The sequence below is a fragment of the Onychomys torridus genome, chromosome 5 (genome assembly GCF_903995425.1).
Source record: "Onychomys torridus chromosome 5, mOncTor1.1, whole genome shotgun sequence".
In the NCBI taxonomy this organism is placed as follows: domain Eukaryota; kingdom Metazoa; phylum Chordata; class Mammalia; order Rodentia; family Cricetidae; genus Onychomys; species Onychomys torridus.
The window spans coordinates 32,801,803-32,824,118 of NC_050447.1; the positions used below are offsets into that span (position 1 = coordinate 32,801,803).

General features: G+C 38.9%; 1 protein-coding gene across 2 annotated transcripts in view; it reads left to right on the forward strand.

Moving 5' to 3' along the window:
* The window catches only part of Cbfb (core-binding factor subunit beta), a 43,528-nt gene that overhangs the window by 12,476 nt on the left and 8,736 nt on the right, over window positions 1–22,316 (forward strand). The window contains exons 4-5 of one of the 2 annotated variants that reach the window (XM_036188971.1): window positions 11,064–11,180; window positions 16,049–16,175. In XM_036188971.1, coding sequence (XP_036044864.1) covers window positions 11,064–11,180; window positions 16,049–16,175 — 244 coding nt within the window. The remainder of the gene's footprint in view (window positions 1–11,063; window positions 11,181–16,048; window positions 16,176–22,316) is intronic. The other variant, XM_036188970.1, reaches the window with a different exon arrangement.

Consider the following 22,316-nt stretch of genomic DNA (forward strand, 5'->3'; position numbering starts at 1 on the left):
GGTGCCCATGGAAGAGGCCAAAAGAGGTCATTGGATTCCCAAGGACTAGAGCTATAGAATATTATGAGCTGCTACATGGGTGCTGGGAATTGAGTCTGAGTCCTCTGGAAGAATAGCCAGTGCTCTTAACTACTGAACCATCCCTTGTGGTGATATTGTGTTCCCCAATATATCATGCACCCTAATAAATTTATCTGGGGTCAGAGAACAGAACAGCCACTAGACAGACATAGAGGCCAGAAAATGGTGGCACTCACACCTTTAATCCTAGCCTTCTGGAGGCAGAGATCCATCTGGATCTCTGTGAGTTCAAAGCCACACTGGAAACAGCCAGGTATGGTGACTTACGCCTTTAATCCCAGGAAGTGATAGCAGAAAGCAGAAAGGTATATAAGGTGTGAAAACCAGAAACTAGAGCTGGCTTTCAAGCTTTTGAGCAGCAGTTCAGCTGAGATCCGTTCGGATGAGGACTCAGAGGCTTCCAGTCTGAGCAAACAGGATCAGCTGAGGAATTGGCAAGGTGAGGAAGTTGTTGCTTGTTCTGCTTCTCTTATCTTCCAGCATTCACCCCAATACCTGGCTTTGGGTTTGATTTTATTAATAAGAACTTTTAAGATTCGTGCAACAACCCCATTTGAAACACTTGTCTTAATTGAACAGTTTGCATTTGGCACATCATTGTTTTTGTTTGTTTTGGATAGTACTGAGCATGAGTTATTCAAGTACTCTACACTGAGTTGTGTTCCTATCCCTTATCTTGGCTCTTGGTTTTCAGGAAAGATTCACAGTACTAGAGCATAGTAGAAAGGTAGAGTCCGATCAAATCCCAACTGTTTGCATAGTAACAAGTGGTAAATAGATTATTCCTCGTGTGAGGATTAAATGAAGTGCTAGAGTATATGAAAAATAGATTTTGAAATTTGAATTGTTTTGAGACTAGTGTCCTGTAACATAGGTTGGTCTTAAACTTACGTTTCTTCTGCTTCTATCTCCCAATGTATGAGTTACAGGCTTGTGCCAGTATGCCCAGCACTGAAAATGCATCTTTAATTCTATCCAAAGTTAGGCTGTTGAATGGTTTTGTAGTGTAAGATTGTAAGTGAATCATAGTGATAGTGCTGTAGTATGACTTAGTAAGTTATTTCAGGTGGGCCTACAATGCTGCTGGAATACTTCATCTTTCCCTAGTAGTCCATCTTGGTATGTTTTTAATTCTTCTCTAAACTGCTTCCTTGTAATTTAGCTGTAAAAGATCGCTAGGGAAAGGCAACTTATCACAACTTACATCATTCCTAAATTGAAGTTATGTAGACTCAGCTTAATTCCTCCGCTCTTTCCTCTTAGGATTTATTTCAAATGATTGCAGATGGTTTTGGTTGAACATAATTAATAGTCTTGAATGATCACATTAATATTTTTTTCATGTAATCTGTTTGACTATATATGGTAATTGTATGGCCCAGTTAGTATAAAAAGTATGAAGAAACTTGATTTCAAAAAAAATGAAAAAAATGGACTTGATTGTTTACTATTGGTTGACCCTGTACTGATCCTATGAAAATTGAATATTCTCTTCCTGTCTGACCTCAGGAAGAGAAAGGTTAAACTCTTTTCTAAAAAGTAATTTTAGGGCATGGACCTCCTTTTTTTTTTTTTTTTTTAAGACGGTCTCGTGTAGCTCTGGCTGTCCCCAAACTCAGAGATCTGCTTGCCTCTGCCACCAACTGCCAGGATTAAAGACATGCACCACCATGCCTGTCATAAGATATTTTTTATCCTTTTTTCTTAGCCTTTCAAATGCTGGGATTATAGGCTTGCCAGTGCTCATGAAGATAATAATAGCAAAGTGATTTTTTTTTTAAAGATTTATTTATTTACTATGTATACAGAAAAGGGAGCCAATCTCATTACAGAAGGTTGTGAGCCACCATGTGGTTGCCGGGAATTGAACTCAGGACCTCTGGAAGAGCAGTTGGTGCTCTTAACCTCTGAGCCATCTCTCCAGCCCACAAAGTGATTTTTTTTTCTTTTTTCTTTGAGCTGAGGATCGAACCCAGGGCCTTGTGCTTGCCAGGCAAGCGCTCTACCACTGAGCTAAATCCCCAAGCCTCACAGTGATTTTTTTTTTAACAGAATTTGATTTAATGGTTGAAGGAATTAATTTTTTGGGTAGGCTTCTCTGTTTAAGATATATTGCCTCTTATTTTCCCTCCTTCCCGATTTTGTTTTGTTTTGTTTTTCGAGACAGGGTTTCTCTGTGTAGCTTTGTGCCTTTCCTGGAACTCGATTTGGAGACCAGGCTTTTCTCGAACTCTGCCTCCCGAGTGCTGGGATTACAGGCGTGCGCCACCCAGCCCACCACCACCCCGCCTCCCCTCCCGACTTTTAACGTACGTGTGTGTGTGTGTGTGTGTGTGTGTGCGCGCGCGTGTGTGCGCGCGTGCACGTGCGCGCCTGCATGCCTGCCTGCGTTGGGCAGCTTGTGGGCATAGGTTGCCTTTCTTCCACCACGTGGGTTCTAGGAATTGCACTCAGACTGCCAGCCTTGGCAGCAGTTGTTCTTTCAGGGAACCGTCTTGCCAGCCCTAAATACCAAATTTCAACTTAGACTAATGTTTCCAACTTAAAAGCCATGTATACTTCATGTGGGTATGGCTAGTGCATGAATGTGTACTAAGGGCTCACAGAAGGAAGAGACAGGAGTGTTTTTAGATGGAACATAAACATGGATGTGGAAAAGGACTGTCATTTTCAGAAGAAGTTCTTGGAAGAGGATGTGCTGAATGGAGTCTCAGATTGCAACCGCCTTCAGCTCTGTTGCAGATGCTTAAGAGCTCTCAGGGCGACAGGAGATAAAGCTCCCGCTTTGCGGCACTGCTGTGACGGCCAGCTTTTCCAAGCTCTAACTCAAAAGCATAACAAGCTTTTCACTTAGGGAAAAAAATGCAGTGAGGTTGAGTAAAAATGATTGTGTAGAAAGCATGTGATGTGTTTGTACAATTTTTGATTTTGTAGAAAAGTATACAGATCTCATGTTATTGGTGGTAGTGTTGGTAGGTTTTGTTTTTTGGTTTTGTGGTTTTGAGAAGCGGTCCCATGTAACTCAGGCTGGCATTGAACTAGCTAGCCAGTTAGCAAAGGATGACCCTCTCTTACCTTCTCCTAAGTGCTAGGATTGAGGGTGTGAGCCACTGTGCCCAGCTCTTATGTAGTCTTAACAAAAGTCTGAGTTTAGTTAACATACTTTTTTTTGGTCATTTTTGAGATAGATTCTTACTATGTGGCTCAGGCTGATATCAAACTCAATCTTCCTACCTCTGTCTTCCAAGGACTAGGATTACAGTTTTTGCCACTGTGCTTAGCAACATACTAATTTATTGAATATGTGTTTAAATGTGTGTACATATACATAAGCTTCAAAAATATTTTCTAGTTTTACATTTTACAATTTGTTGTTTGAACTACATAAAGTAGGTTTATACATTGCATTAGATCACTGTAAGAAGCTATGTTTTCTCCTACATGCAACCCAATTGTTACTCAGAAGTGAGGGAATGAATGACTGTAGTGATTATCTGGCGGTGGCTGACTGTGCACTTAGGAACAGAGGGGACCATGTGGCTAAGAGAGGATGAGTCAGAATGAAGTCTTTTAAAGGAATCTGTTAAGTAATCTACAGAAATGATTACAGCTGGGCAGCAAGGTACATATTTGATCAGTGGAATCTTTTTTTCCTGGGTGCTTCTGGCCAATCTAGCATTACAGCTAGCATGCATGATGATTCATTAGTTTGTGGGTAGAACAACTGTTCGTTGTCTGGGGATGGGGTCAGAGGATGGCGCTTTCCCTTGGGAAAAAATTGCTATGTAGAGCATTGGTGGAAATGTAGATATAAACAGTGTTTCTGTGGTAGTCTGTGTTTTTACTTACATTGACTTGTCTAATTTTTACTAAAGGAGATAGAGTTCCAGCAATGATTATAAAATGTGAGGAATCTGGTGCAGATAAGTGAAAATAAGTAGTTTGAAGGCCAGGCATGGTGGTATACACTTATAATCCCAGGAGATGAAGACAGGAAGGCTTATGAGTTCAAAGGCATACTGGGCTACCTAGTAAGAACTTGTTTCCAAAACAAAAACATCAAATAAACAATAATAACAAAAAAGTAAGTAGTTTGGAAGTAATTAGTATAGGGAAGCTAAGAACTTTTTTTTCTATTTCCTTACTCTTTTATTAATAAGTATTTAAATATTTATGGGGAGGCTGGAGAGATGACTCAGTAGTTAAGAGCACTGGCTACTCTTTCAAAGGACACTGGTTCAATTCCTAGCACCCACAGGACAGCTCAAAAACATCCATAACTCCAGTTCCAGTAGATCTAATGGATGCATTCTTCTGGCATTTAGGGCACCAGGCAAGAGACAAGTTAGGTACAGAGACACATATGTAAGCAAAACTGAATGTTACCAGTTTATTTTTACTATTTATTTAGTTGGGGTTTTGTTTGTTTATTTTTAAAGGCAGGGTTTCTCTGTGTAGTTCTGGCTGTCCTGGAACTTGCCCTGTAGGCCAGGCTGGTCTCAAGATTCACCTGCTTCTGTCCCCCAAGAGCTGGGATTAAAGGCAAGTGTCACCATGCCCAGCTTATCAGTTTGTATTATAGAGATGTGAAATGCTCATTCCAATTGAAAGATTATTATTATTATTATTTTTTTTTTTTTTTGTAGAATCAGGTATTTGCTTCTTGCTTTTGTCAATAGCTTTGGGATTGGTTTCTGTGCCTATTGATTTGTGACTTGATACTGATGTGCATTTGGGTATGTTTGTAGATTTACAATTATTGTGCTTTGCTTATCTCAAAATTATCTTCCTCAGAACTCCAACAAGGAAATTCTTTGAATCATAGCTTTTCTACTTTCAGTTTGCCTCACCTCAGCTACCTAGTAGCTGGAAAACGCTCTTTCCTAAAAGGGGTCAGCATGGCAGGGGAAAGACATCTGAATAGAAGATGCCACTCCTGCTTCCAAATTGTTTATTCTTAAAACAAGCAGCCTCTAGACCTTCAAAGAAGGAAATACTGTCCATGTTAATAAATGAGAAGTTGATCAGATTTTCTCATACCATTCTTCTGATGCTTAAATTTCAGGACCCAAGTTTACCATTGTATTTTTAACTTTTTTAGCTGTCTAAGAGGGAGTACAGTTAAAAGAAGTGAGGTTTGGTATCTTGCTCAGTGGTCATATTTACTTAGCACATGCAAGCTTTGGATTTGATCTCCATTAACAACTGATAAAACTCCTTCTCTCCCCTGTCCATTTACTAGAAGGAAGAGTACTTATCATCTCATGGTCTATACTACAAAGACCTTGGTGTCCATCTATGAAGGAGGATTAGAAGAGTTTTACCATCATGCTGAATTCTTTTGTTTTACATACCCCTTTGAGGAGCTAATGAAATTAATAATATTCTTTAGAAAAATATACTTGAATTCAAAAGTAAATTATTATTCAGAATTTTACAGAGTTTCTGGTTTTACTATAAATTCCAACCTCCTTATGGGTTTTCTGAACTTGAGAGGCAAAGGCAGGTGAACCTCTTGAGTTTGAGGCCAACCTACTCTACATACAAGTTCTAGGCCAGCCAGGGCTACATAGTGAGGCCCTGTCTCAGTAAAATAAAATAAATCTCCCGTTATCAAGGTATGGTAGTAGAGGCCTGTAGTCCCTAACTCCAGAGGCTAAGACAGGAAACTTGAATTTGAGGCTAGCCTAGCCACTAACAAGTAGTGATTACCAGGCCTGTCAGGGTTATATAGTTAAACCTTGTCTGAAATAAATCAGAGGGAGGATATTTGTGACAAAAACTTTATTGCTGTAAATAAAAGAGACCTAAGATCCCATAATGTGTTTATGTCATGCCAACAAAGGGGAACTCAACCTATGATTATAATATGTGTTCTTGTTTGCTTAATGGCTACTCATAGTCTACTCTGTATTGTATTCTTCTGCCTTAATTGAAAAGTTGGACTTTCTCCAAGTTCTTCATCAGTCCTCATTTCCTATTGATTCTTCAAGGAATCTCTCCTCCCTTCCTCAAGATTTAAACCCATAATGGTACTGTTAGTGGCCACCATATTTATTATATCAGCCCAGATCTCTTAGAAAACTGAAATCTCATGTTTCCTTTCTATCTCCTCTCAATTTGTCTGTTGTGGTTAATTTAATAATTTTGACCTTTTCCTGACTAATAATTCACTTAGTATAGTGAATGGGGTTCATCTGTGTTATGGAAGCAATACTTGATTTTTTTGTTGTTTGAATTTTTATTTTGTTGGTGGTGATGGTGGGTTTTTGTTTGTTTTGAGATGGTCATCCAGTGTAGTGCAGTCTTACCTTGAGTTTGCACTGACCTTCCCCTTTAGCCTTCTAAGTGCTGAGATTAGAGGCATGTGCCTTCATATCCAAAGAATATACCCTTGTATTAATAATACAGTTGGATGATACAAGCATGTTTTTATTGAATCTCTTTGTCGTTTGAAATGATGGGGATTTTGAAGCTGTAGATTGAAAATCAAGTGATTTATATAATTTGGATTCAATATGACATCAAAAATAGTGATGTTTAGATCTTGAGTTAAATTCTACTAAACCAGCTTTTGCCTTTTAAAAAAAAATGAGGCTATAGTCACTTTTAAACCTGTGAAGTCTCATTCTCTAGTGTTTAGCTTTTGGAAAGATAAGCTGTTTTGTTGCTTCCTGTGATTGGCTACATCTGTTTACTAGTTTTTAAGGCTTTGTGGAATCTATTTCTATAACATGATTTGTTTAGGACAATTGAGCTTCATTTTGGAACATATAATAACCTTTCTTTTCAAAGTTTGAAATAAGGCATCATTATAAATGTCTTTGTGTTTAAATGACATTATTGAATTAACATTACAAAATACTAGCTGTTAAGAGACAGCAGTATATTTTCTTCAGACTTTGAGGCCTAGTATTCATGAATATATAAAAGCACCAAACATTTACTTTGAAGATTACACATAAAACTGTTTATTTCAGTGTGAACATTAAATAAATCACCAGGATCATCTACATGTTATTTTAAATTAGGAGTCCAGACATTATTCTTCATAATTAATGTATCCATTTTCTAAAGCCATTTAGGAATTTCTCCAAAACAGATCAGTGGTGGTCTCCTTTTCATGAAAGATTTATAAAGAAGTAAAAGATGGGCTTTAAAAAGATGAATTTCATAAGGGAAATACTTTTGACTGTGGATGTTAGTTAATATGAATAAACTAAGAAATTGTAGAATCTGAAATTCTAAGATATAAACCATTTGTGAAGAACACAAATCTGGTTTAAAGGTAGCATGAAGTTGACGTTTTCTTGGCTATTAGTTACATGAGAATTACCCATGATTAGTATCAGAATTTTGCGTAATAGAGGCTTTGGTAATGAAATGTTACACTCTCTGTCATGTGCTGTAACTCCTTGGAGGTGTGGTAAGTCAAGTTCTCTTGATGTGAAATGTAGAGGAATCTTCTTAGGTTTCTCTGGGGTCCTGAGTGGAAAGTCAGCTTAGTCACTTGACTAAGGTGCACACTGATGGAGTAAACGTGGCTGGACTTGGTGGTGAGTAGGTGTGATTACCAGCACAAGGAAGATGAAGGCAGGAGGATCCAGAGTTCAAGGTCACTCTCAGCTACATATCAATTTAGTGGCCTGCCTGTGTTTCATGACACTCTGTCTCAAAAAAGGATAAATAAATACATTTATAATGTGGAAAGGAATGAACACTTATCAGAACAAAAGGAAATGTGTGGTTAAACCGTTTTAACTATAACTGTAGACTGTTTCCCTTGCTCAAATGGGAGGAGAAATAGAACCTTGTGTTTTTGGAAAGTCTTCTTTTATAAGTAAAAATTGGTTCAGTGTGGTTTATTGAAACCTTTGTTTTAAAAAAGGTTGTTCTTAGCCAGGCGGTGGTGGCAAATGCCTTTAATCTTAGTACTTGGGAGGCAGAACCAGTCAGATCTCTGTGAGTTCTAGGCCAGCCTGGTCTACAAAGTGAGATCCAGGACAGGCACCAAAACTACACAGAGAAACCCTGTCTTGAAAAACCAAAAAAAAAAAAAAAAAAAGGTTGTTTGGTTGTTCTTAGCATAAGGAGAAAAACACATATATAGTACATATATAGTACAAAGGCATAAATCATGTAGATTTATGTTACAGGTTCCTGAGGAATAACTTTTCTATCATTTATTTATTTGGTTTTTCTACCTTTTCTGTCATTTATAGAGTGACATTTTTATTAAGTATCTCTGAAAACAAGAATCCAAACTTTGCTCAGGAGACTGCTAAATTGAATAAAAAAAAAAGGATGCTTCCAGCTTTTCAGCTTCTCTCTCTCTCTTCTTTGTTTTCTCCAGACAGAGTTTCTCTGTGTAGCCCTGGCTGCCCTGGTACTCACTCTGTAGACCAGGCTGCCCTCGATCTCAGAGATCCACCTGCCTCTGCCTTCTGAGTGCTGGAATTAAAGGCGTGCCAGGTTTTCTCTTAAAATGAGAAACTCTCCTACCACTTTTCTGTCATGTAAGTAATAAAAATGCCAGTTTTGTTCATAAAATGCTAGACTGGTCCGATGAGATCTATTTTATGTATGTAGATGAAAATCTCACATATGAAGATGATTATTTGTAGTTTTGAAAATTCACTGAAGTTCCACATCCTCTGAATTTCAAATATCTTTTCAAGGCAGTGAATGATTTTAAATTTATGCTGATTTTCATTCAGAAGCCTGTGTTAAGTGAGGTAGAAAAGATACAAAGAAAAAAGAATTTTTTAAATAGCTAAGTATGGTGGACACAATGCTCTAATCCTAGTACTTGAGAGGTAGTTGCAGGAGGATCAGTTCAAGGCCAGCTGGGCTACATGAAGTTCTCTCTCAAAACCTGAAAAAACTGCTGATTATTATTTTTATTTTAATTATTTAGTTTTTGAGATTATAATATAATCGCATCATTTTCCTGTTCCCTTCTCCCTTCTTAGTTTGTTTTGTTTTGTTTTTTTGAGACCATGCTGTCCTTGAACTCACAGAGATCCACCTGTGCCTGCCTCTAGAGTGCAGGGAGGCACCACCATGCCTAGTAGATATGGTGACTCTTGACTGTAGTCTCAGAGTTTAGGGTAGAAGCAGAATGATTCTGAGTTCAGAGCTGTCTTAAGATCCATAGGAGCTTGACATTAGGGCAGAGAAGATTGTAGGAACTATGATAAATTTCTCTCGTGCTTCATATCTGTGTCTTGAGTAGTAGTAGCAACCGTCCTTTCTATTTGGATCCTTATTCTTGAGAAAAATCAGCCAATGTGAGAATTAATGTGGTGATTGGAAATCTCAGTTTGGAAATTCTACCTAAAGTGACTTTTGGTCTAGTGTTATTTACTTGAAACTTTTGGTGACTGTATTGGTTATCTTTAGAGAAAAAAATTTTAAAACTGTAAAAATTCAAGTCACCTCAGCATGTAAGGATGTTGGATTTTCTGATAGTACTAAAAGTTTATAAGGTGAATAGTTTTGAACTCAGCAAATTTGAAATAGCATTTATTGATACCTTTTTAAACTTAAAGCATAGAGTGGGTTACATATTTTAAATTTTTCAGTGACTTAAGCTGTTACAATATCCCAGAGTATTCCTTTTGGGTATTTTTCTAACATACAAGCAGAAATGTGTATTAGTGTGTTATAATAGCTCTCTTTATCTTACCAGGAATAATTTTGTGGGAGGAGTTCACATTCCCACTAATTAAGAATTAATACTGGCACTTAGGAGACAGAGGCAGGCAGATCTCTGTGAGTTCTAGGCCAGACTGATCTACAGAGAGAGTTCCATGACAGCCAGAAAGCAACACAGAGAAACCCTGTCTCAGACAAACAAACAAACAAACAAATTACCTACGCTTTTACACATTTTCTACCTCCTCTCCAGTAGGTGATACAAGGGATAAAACTTAGAACCTTACACATGCTGGGGAAACCCAAGCTATTTCCCAGTTCTTTCATAAATCCTAGGAAATTTTCTTTTTAAAATAGTCTAGAAGAATTTTAACTGGAAATAAAATTGTAAGGGCTCGAGAGATATAGCTCTATGACAGAGTGTTTGCCTCACATGCAGGGCCCTGGGTTTAATCTCTGGCATCACAAAAAGAAAAAATTTGCTGAATGAAACCAAAGTCTAAGGTTTATATATGTACTTTCCAGGCCAGGCATGGTAATGTACTCGGGAGGCAGAGACAGGAGGATCTCTGAATTCAAGGCCAGTCTGATCTACATAGTGAGTTCCAGGATAGCCAGGGTTACATAGTGAGAGTCTTTCTCAAAAAAAGATTTTTAAAAATTAATTTTTATTTATATATATATATACTTTTCCTATAATTCTTAATTTTGCTGTCATATGATCTCAAAAAGAAAAATGCAAGATTGACAAGTAAGCTTAATCCTTTATATTTTCATATCTGGGCCCTGCAAAGATAGTTCAGCAGTTAAGAAAACTGTCTGCTCTTTCAGAAGACCCAGGTTTGATTTCCAACACCAACATGGTGGCTCACAACTATCTATAACTCCAGTTCTAGGGATCCAGCACCTTTTTCTGGCCTCTGTGGACACTGCATGCATGAGGTGCACAGATATACATGGAGGCAAAACACTCATACACACACACACACATTGTGTCTGGGGCTAAAGAGATAGCTTAGCTATTGAGAACACTGTGGCTACTCTTGCAAGAATCATGAGTTCAGGTTCTAGCACCCAAATGGCAGCTCACCATCTATAACTATAGTCCTATAGGCCGGGCAGTGGTGGTGCACGCCTTTAATCCCAGCACTCAGGAGGCAGAGCCAGGCGGATGTCTGATGTGTAGATGTACATGTAGACAAAACATCTATATATATTAAACATTTTTTTTTTAATTAAAAGAATTCTAAGGGCAGAAAATTCAGGTCTGATGACTTTTCGTTCATTTTCAACTGTCTTTTACGTTTTTTTGTTGTTTTGTTTAGGTGTACTTGAAGGCGCCCATGATTCTGAATGGAGTATGTGTTATCTGGAAGGGCTGGATTGATCTCCACAGATTGGATGGTATGGGTTGCCTGGAGTTTGATGAGGAGCGAGCCCAGGTAGGGTGATTTTAGGCTTTCCTGGATATAGTCCTTTTATTTAACTCCTAATCTTGTCTTTGGGGAACTATTTTCCCTAATCTTTAGAGTAGTATGTTTGGACTTTTGAGGTGATTTAGCAGGTAACCAGCACCTGCTGCCATGCCTGAAGACGTGAGTTTTATCTCCAGGACCTGTATGGTGGAAAGAGAACCAACTCCCATGCACATGTACACACCCACAAAACAAAATGTAAAATATTTTTTAAAAAAATAAAGAGGGGGCTAGAGAGATGACTCAGAGGTTAAAAGCACTGGCTGTTCTTGCAGAGGTCCTGAGTTCAATTCCCAGCAACCACATGGTGGCTCACAACCACCCATAATGAAATCTGGTGCCCTCTTCTGGCTTACAAGGTCACATGAAGGCAGAACATCGTATACATAATAATTAAGTAAATAAAAAAATTAAATGTTTAGAAAAGAAAAAGAAATAGCCTAGGTATGGTGATGGACACCTCTAGCCCCCAGAGACAGAGGCTGGTGGATCTTGGTGAGTTCCAGGCTAGCCAGGGCTTTATAGTGAGACTCTGTCTGTAAAAACAAAAAACAAAAACCCAAATGAATGAATGACATTGTAGAAGTTCTCCAGTACCCCAAAATTTTCTAAAGTACCAAAGATAATATGTATTCTCATGGTAAGTTTTACTTTTGTTTTTAGATTTATGTATATTCCTTTTGCCTGTACTTATATATGTGCACCATATGCATGTCTTGTGCCTGAAGGGGTCAAAAGACCTCTGAAACTGGAGTTATAGGCAGTTGTGAGCTGCCTGGTGTGGGTGAGGGGAACTGAACTCCTCATACTTACTTAACCAATGGGCAATCTCAGCTCTGTGGTGAATTTTATGTCCAGCATCAACCTGTCACATACACTCTACATAGAGTGGTTATTTAATCATGGTTATATAAGGGTATTTATAAGTTGTATAACTGAATTATAGATGATTAGCAGAGCATCTCAGTTCTTTATTTGTATTGCTATGTACCAGAAGTGTCTAATAAATTTGTACTTTGTATTTTATAACTCAATAAGAACATTGTTAATAGCCAGGCAGTGGTGGCACAGGCATTTAATCCTAGCACTTGGGAGACAGAGCTAGATCTCTGAGTTCAAGGCTAGCCTGGTCTACAAAGTAAGTTCCAGGACAGTCAGAGAAAAAATAAAAAGGAAGGAAGGAAGGAAGAACATTGTTGCTCTTTTGGGATAGGGTTTCATATAGCCCAACTCATCACATAGCTGAGAATGACTATAAACTCCTGATTTCTTCTTCCACCCAGCAGAAGAACACTGGTATGTTCCACCAACTCTTGCATTGTCAACATGAGTGCTAGTATTGAAATTAGCATTTTCCATTTACGTACCAGATGGCACTGATGTAAAACAGATGTCTTCTAGTGGTTTATAAGGTTTTCCTGCTATTGAAGCCAACACATAAGCTGATTAGCTTTTTCATCTGCACAGGAGTGTAAGTAGAACTAACTGGGAAGAGTCATGGTTTAAATGAAAAGTTGTGTTCTACAGAGTAATAAGTTAAAGAAATGCACCATTTGCCAAAATTTATGCTGTTTTATGCATGTTTTCATATAGAATAGTAATGACACGTGGCCCAGGAGACTAAAATTTTGCAAATTCCTCTAACCATTGCCTGAGGCTGGATAAAGTAATGTCTTTAGTCATTAGTTTCCTTTCGTAGGTGAGTAGGTTATTTTATTAGCAGGTAGTATCCCTAAAGGGAAGTGTTAAAGGATGAGGATGACACTGGAAATTGCTTGTCAGCTTTCCCATTTTACCATTCGTTAAGAGTGAGAATTCTAACTGGGCAGTGGTGGCGTTTCTCTGTGTAGCTTTGCGCCTTTCCTGTATCTTGCTCTGTAGACAAGGCTGGCCTTGAACTCAGAAAGATCCACCTGGCTCTGCCTCCTGAGTGCTGGGATTACAGGCGTGTGCCACCACTGCCCGGCTCCAATAACTTTCTTAGGGAATTGGGTCACAGCTTGTGTACACTCTCATTTTATCCTCCTAATTCCCCCTGTTGTACGTAATCACAGTTGATAACTATGTTGATTTGTTAATTAGGCTTTTTGATTTTTTGGGGTTTTTTGTTTTGTTTTTTGGCTACCAATGCCAGCAGCTATCTAAGGAAAATCATTATTGCCTCATGTTCTTTTCATGGTGTTTTGCACAATGGCCTGCCCATAATAAAAGCTAAGCAGATACTTGTGAAGTAAATAAAAAGGTGAGCAAGGGACAGTGAAGTGGCTTAGGGTGAAAGCATTTGTCACCAGACCTAATGACCTACTTAGATCCACAAGCCCCACATGGTGGAGGAGACACCAACCCCTGCAGGTTGTTCTAGCCTCTCTATCTAAGCCGCAGTGTGTGTACACATGTATGCACAAATGTGTGCACATACACTAAATGTAATAAATTTCTGAGAAAAAAGTAAGTAAATGAATGTAACAGAGGGATACCTTGTCATTAGCAGGTATGTTCCAGTTGATACCTCACTGGTAATAGAATGCCTTGGGAATGGACGGCATTCCTTTCTAGGTACCTCAGGCTTGTATAGAATATTCTGAAAGTATAGTAGACATGAGTAATTATGCTTAGTTAAGTATGTGGCTTTTATATATCCAAAAGTGCTTGTAACTTAAAGCACTTACTTACTGAATACTGTCTTGAGTATTTTTATTATGTTGTAGTAGTTTGAATAGTTGGCCTGTAGAGAGTGGCACTATTAGTAGGTGTGGCCTCATTGGAGGAGTTGTATCTCCGTGGGGGTGGGCTTTGAGGTCTCTGTGCTCAAGCTGTGTATGTGGGACACAGATTCCTTCTGCTGCCTTCAGATCCAGATGTAGGACTCTCAGCTACCTTTTCAACACCAGGTCTGCCTGCATGCCATCCGCCATGACAATAATGGACTTAATCTCTGAACTGTAAGCTAGCCCCAATTAACTGTTTTCCCTTATAAGAGTTGCCTTGGTCATGGTGTCCCTTCGTAGTAATAGAAACCCTAACTAAGACAGTGTTGTCTTGTTTAATCATAACAAAGATGTAAAATATTACTATGCCCATATTTTATATGAATTTAATGAGGCTTAGAAAAATTAAGTTTCTTGCCTTGGGTCCTAACACTAGCAGGTATATCATAAGAATGTGTTTAGGGGCTAGAGAGATGGCTTGGCAGTTAAGAGAACTGGCTTCTTTTCTAGAGAACCCAGTTTCAATTCTCAGCACCCATATAGCAACTCACAACTGAGTACTCCTATACTAGGGGAATCCAGTGCCCTCTTGGGCCTCCATAGGCACCAGGCACACAAGTAGTGCACAGACATATATGCAGGCAAAATACCCATATTCATAAAACTTTAATAAAGAAAAAAGAATGTGCTTTCCCACTCCTAAGTGCTGGATATTGGACCTGGAGCCTTGTGCTTGCTAGACAAATGCTCCACCACTAAGTTCTATCCCCAGCTCCAAGTATGGGAATTTGATCATGCGATCATACCTTTAAATTATAGATACTGCAAATGAAAATTACAACTTTCCTTTCTTTCTTTCCTTCCTTCCTTCCTTCCTTCCTTCCTTCCTTCCTTCTTTTTTGTTGTTGTGGTTGCGGTTTGGTTTAGTTTGGTTTTTTTGAGACAGGGTTTTTCTATATAACAGTCCTGGCTGTCCGGAACTCACTCTGTAGACCATGCTGGCCTTGAACTCACAGAAATCTGCCTGCCTCTGCCTCCTGAGTGCTGGGATTAAAGACGTGCGTGACAAATAATTTATTGCACACAGCAAGATATCTAGCATAGTCAGGCCTGGTATAGCATTTATTATATTATCAGAGGCCTAGGTCCTTTTCTTCTTCCTGTTGATGCTAACCTGCAGCTCTAGCCTCAAATTTGCCAGATGGCTAAGTCTCTGAACATTGTATCAGTTCCCAGGAAGGAAGATGGTGAAATTTCTCTTTATGATTTTTTAAAAATTTTATTTGCATTGGATTTTGCTTATACTTTTGCCTGTGTGAGGGCATCAGGCTCCCCAGAACTGGAATACCAGATAGTTGTGAGTTGCCATGTGGACTGGGAATTGAACCCAGGTTCTCTGGAAGAGCAGCCAGTGCTCTAACCACTGAACCATCTCTCCAGCCTTTGTACTGATTCTAGGAAAATGAACATTGATAGTTTTTTTGGTGTTCTTCTGGATCTTTTAGTTTCTGCAGATGTACCATCAAAATGTAGCAACATACTAAGTGGTATGTGACTGGCAAAAGTTGAAATTTTAAGATGAAAAATGTAGGCAATGAGGGAGCTTTTAAAATTAAGAGTCATTGTGATCACATTGTGCTTTAGATATACATGGATGGCAGAGAGAGGAGTAGGGTGTGGTAACAGAAGGGAACAGGAGCAGTCTTTGGGAGACTTCTCTAGCTAAGAGCTCTTTGGGTTCCAAATCAAGAAAATATTTATAGAAATGAAGGGAAGACTAAAGATTCCAATAAGAAGCTAATAGGTAGTATGCTGATCCAGTGTATGGAGGTAAGGAAAGGGTTACAAGTCAAAGATGGCTCAGATGTGTGTTAGAATGTGGTGGCACATGTCCATAACCTCAGTACTGGAGAGCTGAGGCAGGAGAACCGTGTTTTAGAACAGCCAAGGGTACAATGAGACCCTGACTCCAAAATAAAGTAAAAGTGCCTCTGAAGTTAGGATGGGGGAATAAGTATTAGTATTTTCAGACTTACTCTTCAGTTGGTCTCCTCTTATAAAAAAATCCCAAAATTTAATTTTTTACATAAATCAAAATTAAAATACTTATTTCATGTACCCTGACAGCAGGAAGATGCATTAGCACAACAGGCCTTTGAAGAGGCTCGAAGAAGAACTCGCGAATTTGAGGATAGAGACAGGTCTCACCGGGAGGAAATGGAGGTGAGAGTGTCACAGCTGCTGGCAGTGACTGGTTAGTACTTTCCCCACACTCTCAGGATATGTTTGTGATGTTTATGCATACTGTTTTTTAATGGTTTAATTTGTCTTTTATTTTTAAAAGGTATACATTCTTGCTTGAATTTATTGTATGCAATTGCTGTAAAAATGTTTTAAGGTTGTGTATTGATTTCTCATTTCATTAAACAAATATTTAACAGTGTATATTTTCTTTTAATTCATTTTATCTTGGTTTTGAAAACTACAGGGTAGGTTTCTTTGTTCATTTTCTCATAGTGCTGAGCATTTAACCTGAGGCCTGAGGAGGACTAGGCAAGATGTTTTATCACGTAAGCCACATTGCTGGTCCATCATTTTGAAACAGAATAGACTTTGTCATTTGTGTAACCCTTTAGAGGACAACTTAATATTTTCAAAATACTGTAAGAATGGAGGCAGAGGCGGGGGAATCTCTGAGTTCAAGGCCAACCTGGTCTACAAAGCGAGTTCCAGGAGATCTAGGGCTGTTACACAGAGAAAACATTGTTTGAAAAAAATAAAAATAGTTTTAAAACAAGAGGGACTAAAGCAGTTTGGGTTACCTGCAACCACTTAAAAGTCTGAGGGGCTTGGTAGCCCTCCTGTAACACTAGTAACTGAGAGACAAAGATGTATATAGGGAGGGAGGGCTGGAGGGAGGGCTCAGCTCTTAAGAGCACTTGTTATTCTTCCAGAGGTCCTAAATTCAATTTCCAGGACTCCTGTGACAGTTCACAACCATCTGTAACCCTGAGAGCATCAGTCACAAAAGTGACACACATACATGCATGCAGAACACCCATACACATAATGCATTTTTAAAAGTCACTGTTATTACTTAAGGTAGTCAGACTTGTAAACACAAATTAAATGATTGTTGCCAGGAAGATGAGAAGTGGCTGTTTTAATGGGTATAGAGTTTAAGTTTTTGTTGTTGTTGTGTTTTGTTTTTTGTTTTGTTTGTTTGTTTTTTGAGCTGAGGACCGAACCCAGGGCCTTGCGTTTGCTAGGCAAGCACTCTACCACTGAGCTAAATCCCCAACCCTGAGTTTAAGTTTTGCAAGATAAAAATGTTCTAGACGCTTGTTGTACATCAGTATGAGTGTACTTAACACTACTGATGTTCATAAAAATGGTTAAGATGCTATATGTATTTTAACACAATTTAATTTTGTTTCTGCTTTTTCGAGTTGAAAGTCTCACTGTGTATCTCTGGCTGTCCAAGAACTCACTCTGTAGGCTAGCTTCAAGCTCAGAGATCCGCCTGCCTCTGCCTCCTGAGTGCTGGGATCAAAAGCGTGCACCGCCGCCATGGCCCTGCAGACAGTTCTGGATTTTCTTACATTTCTTACCATTTTGCTTGCTGTACTCTGTGAGATGTCCTTCTCTACCCATTCATCAAGGTGCAACTTAAGTGATGTCAGCCCTCCTCGAGTGTTTCCACAGCACTGAATTCCTCCTGTTTTCTCCTCCGCCTCCCCTGCCTTGGACCACTTTTCGTCCTTCCTCCTCTTGCCCCTCTTGTCTTACTTCCCCTTTTTGTGGTGTGTTTGCTGTGGTTTTTGTTTGTTTTTAGACAGGGTCTCATCTAGCACAAGCTAGATGTGCTCTCTGTATAAACAGAATCAGTTGAATTATTGATCCTCCTGACTCCAGCTCCTAAGTGCTAGGAGTAGAAGCATGTGCTCCCACTCCCAGCCACCTTCTTAATTCTGTTAAAGTATTATTGAGCCAGATGTTGAAACAACTATAAATCTGTATCTCTCCTTCCCTTCCTTGAGATCCCATAAAATGAAACGCTTATTCTTTATGTCCCCTGAGTTATCTACCACAATGTTTATACATTGTGTTTACTTAGAAAATGAGCTGGGTGGTTTTGGCACACCCCTTTAATCCCAGCACTTGGGAGGCAGAGACAGGAGGGTCTCTGAGTTTGAGGCCAGCTAGGGCTGTTTTTACAGAGAAATCCTGTCTTGAAAAACCAAGTTAAAAAAATAAATAAATAAATAAAAAACAAACAAACAAACAAACAAAAACGAATGAACAGTTCTATGCTACCTGTCTGAGAGCTATGGGTTTGTTTTTGTTTTGTTTTGTTTTGTTTTCATCATGGTGTCTCTCTATGTAGTCCTGGCTGTCCTGGAACTCTCTATATAGACCAAGCCTCAAACTCACAGAGATCTGCTTGCACTACCTCTGCCTCTAGGGACTAGGATTAAAGGTGTGCACCACCACTCCTGACTTCTGTAAAGATTTTAATAAAGATACTTAAATTTGTTGATTGATGTTAATTGGTTCAATAGTAGCCTTTGTGGGGCTGGACTCTTCAGTAGACACATACCTTGGCACACCTTACATAAAAACAGTTCAAAAGAACATAGTGCAGTGCAGAAGAGAGGGCATTTAAGTTTCTGCTTGGGAACTTTACAGAGTAGAGGGTTCAAAAGAAGAACGTGTTTGCCAGGTAGACAGACTGGAGAAGGCTTTCCCGGCAGGAAGAAGACTGTGCAAAGGAATGAACAAGTAATGGAGCTTGCCAAGACAGAGTGTGGTCAGTCTTTCTGCAGAAATAACTGAGAATTAGTGGGACAGTTACTTAGGAAGCTTTCTTATATTATTGTATAAAGTGTTCGTTTATGGCATGTCTCACTGTGTAGCCCTTGACTAGACCCTCTTGCCAGAGAATCTCCTAGTGCTGGAATTAAATGTATACCACTGTGCCCAACACAAATTATCTATTTTAAATAGTTCGGTATTTTTCCTAATTTATTTTCCTAATTGCCACTTGAAAATATTTTGGTGTTTTTATGATGAGCTGTGCACAAAAGTAAAACCTGTTGACAAAGGTGTCAAATAATTTGTCATTCAGATAGAATATTCTGTTACAATCAGCAATTGAGAGCCTGGGCTTTGTATTCAGGCCCAGTTCACATTCCTGTTCAGTCACTTGCCAGTCTCTCTCAAGCCCCAGTTTTATTACAGAAAGTGTCACAATTCAATGAGAAACACTTATAAAACACTAATGTGGTACTCAGGCCATGTGTGCCGACTGAACTAATAGCTTCAAAGTGCTTTCTTAGTGCTAAAAGCTCTGCCCAGCGTTGGCTCCAGTTAATTGAATTGTCTGCTGATAGAGCATCCTTTGAGTTCTCTAAAGTGTATTTGGCACTAAAGCATTACAACCTAGAAGACAGAGAAAACGGTTAATTTTCATCAATGATTTAAGATCCACTAGTCCAGCAGTTCTCAACTGTTGGCCTTGACCCCTTTGAGGGTGGAAAGTCCTTTCATAGGGGTGGCATATCAGATATTCTGCTTATCAGATATGTACATTATGATTAATAACAGCAAAATTACAGTTATGAAGTAGCAATGAAAATAATTTTATGAGGAACTGTATTAAAGGGTCACTACATTACAGAGGTTGAGAACCACGACTCTAGTCCTTGCAGCAATCATTTGAAATATAGTTCTTTTTAGAGAGCTGTCGTCTAAAAACAGTGGACTGGAGTCTGTCTCCAGAGTACACACTGACAACCAAGGAGGAGTTTATGGTCTGTGTGTCTTGCAGTACTTTGTGTGTATTTTGCCCTTCTTCCCTGTCTTCTTGTCTTACCTGTGAGTACTTCCCAATAGCTTGCTCTCTTGACTATTTACCTTTTTTTAAAAAAACAACAGTGGCCACACAGCACTTGGGAGACAGAGGCAGGTAGATCCCTGTGAGTGTGAGGCTGGCCTAATCTACAAAAGTGAGTTCCAGGACAGCCAGAACTGTTACACAGAGAAACTTTGTCCTTAAACCCCTCCCCCAAAAAACCCAAAACCCTGAAAGAAAACATTTCCTCCCTATAATTTAAACATCTATGCAGCTGGGTGTGGTTACCCACTCTGGAGGCAGAGGGACAGATAGATGATGGATCTCTGCAGTTTGAGGCCAACTTAATCCACATAGCAAGTTCCAGGCCATTCAGGACTACATAGTGAGACCCTTTCTCAAAACACACGCAGACACACAATCAAATATCTTTGCGATTTAAATAATTATCTAATTCATTCTTGTAACAGTTTGTAAAAACAAAACTCCCAGAAAAATTGGTATACTATCTTTCAAATAGTTTACTAGTATAATAAAAAGCAAGGAATTAAGCTATAGTCTTCTAACCCAGGCATCTGCACAAATATAGTCTAGCAATAGGAAATAAAGATTAAGCTGAAAAATAAAATCTGCCAGGCAACATTAGAAATCATTTTCCCTGGAAAAGAAAGGCTGAGGCAGAAAAGAATAATATTGGTTCTAGTGGGTGGTCTTGGTGCCTGACTGGAAATGAGGGCCAGGGAACAGTGGTAACTCGTGTGTGGTACTGAGTAATGAATGACCTTTGAAGCCTGAGATTTTGGCAGCAGTGAAGCTTAGGGGTGTCCACTACTGTTTGAATAACCTCTGAAATCTCTAGCCTTGCCTACTAACGTTGTAGTGATACTGTTCATGAACATTTAATATTTATGTAAAGTTAACGTTCTGTTCTGTTGGTTGGAAGCAGAACTTCAAGTGGTTGGTGGCTTAAGGCTTTTCAGTTTTCACTGTTGTCTTTTATGAAATTCCTTGAGTAAGACTTCTTGTACATGCTTCCAGTTTGACACCTGTAAAATGTTGAGTTTTCTATCCATCATTCATGGTAGGATTTAACATTTCTTTTTTTTTTTTTTTTGCTGCTGTTTGTTTGTTTATTTGATTTTTGAGACAGGGTTTCTCTGTGTAGTCCTGGCTATCCTAAAATAAAACTCACTATGTAGTCCAGGCTGGCCACGAACTCACAGAAATCCACCTGCTTCTGCCTCCTGGGTGCTGGGATTAAAGGTGTGCATCACAACTGCCTAGCTGTCTTCTGTCTTTTTAGGATGAGGCTTTCGCTAATACAGTATTTTGTCTACCTTTTAATTGACTTGGCAAATGATAAATGAACTGGCAAAAAGATTTACTTTAGTAACCTTAACCAAATATTGTTAAATAATCTTAAAATAAAATGAGATACTAACAGTACACAATTTTATGTCTAATATCTTATCCTATAAGTATTTTAAAATGAATGTGTTTGTTTGAATATGAGTAGTAGGTGACGTAAGAAACTGAACTGGAAACCAGATATGAGGGCTAGGTGGCAAAGTGGATGGCTATAGGGCCTGGAGAGAAGGCTCAGTATTTAAAGCACAGATTGCTCTTACAGAGGACCCAAATTCACTTCCCAACAACCTCTAGCTCCAGGGTATTTGACATGTTCTGGCTTCATGGATACCTGCACATACATGCATATACCCACACACAAACATATAACCATAAATAAGTCATAGGGAATCTGGAAAGAGATGGCTCAGCGATTAAGAATGCTAACTGTTCTTACAGAGTTTGATTCTCAGCACCCATGCTAGCTGCTCGTATCTACTGCCTCTTAACTCCAGAGCCATTGGGACCCCATGCCTCTGAACTTCCTGGGCACCTGCATTAATGTCCACAGACTCACACAAAGACACACACAGACAGACATAATTTAAAATATTTTTTTCTAAATGGAAGACTTAACTTTGACTATATATCTTTAGTACTTTATGAGTCTGGTATCACATGCATCTGTTCCTTATTTAGGAAAGAAAGAAAATTTTATTTTAGGGGCCTGGGGAGATGGCTCAGCAGTTAAGAATGTTTACTGCTCCTGCAGAGGACTAGAATTTGGTTTTCAGGATAGCTTCATTGGGAGTCAGAGGGCTCATAACCATCTCTTAACTCCAGCTGCAGGGGGCCTGGCCACCTTTTGGCCTCCTTAGGAACCAACATGCATGTGTGTGTGTACAGACACACAGATAAAAAATAAAAGTAAATTTTTAAAAAATAGAAAAATTGCTCTTAACATAAAACAGAAGATTATTTAATTTGTTATCTGTATGTGCTGGCATATGCGCTTTCTTTGTTCTGTTTTACTGAGTGGGAATAACACTGTTGCCCAAGTTGGTCTCAAATATTTGTTCTTTTTGTTTGTTTGCTAGTTTGTTTTTGTTTTTGTTTTTGAGACAGGGTTTCTCTGTGTAGCTTTGTGCCTTTCCAGGATCTCACTCTGTATCTGTAGATCAGGCTGGCCTCCAA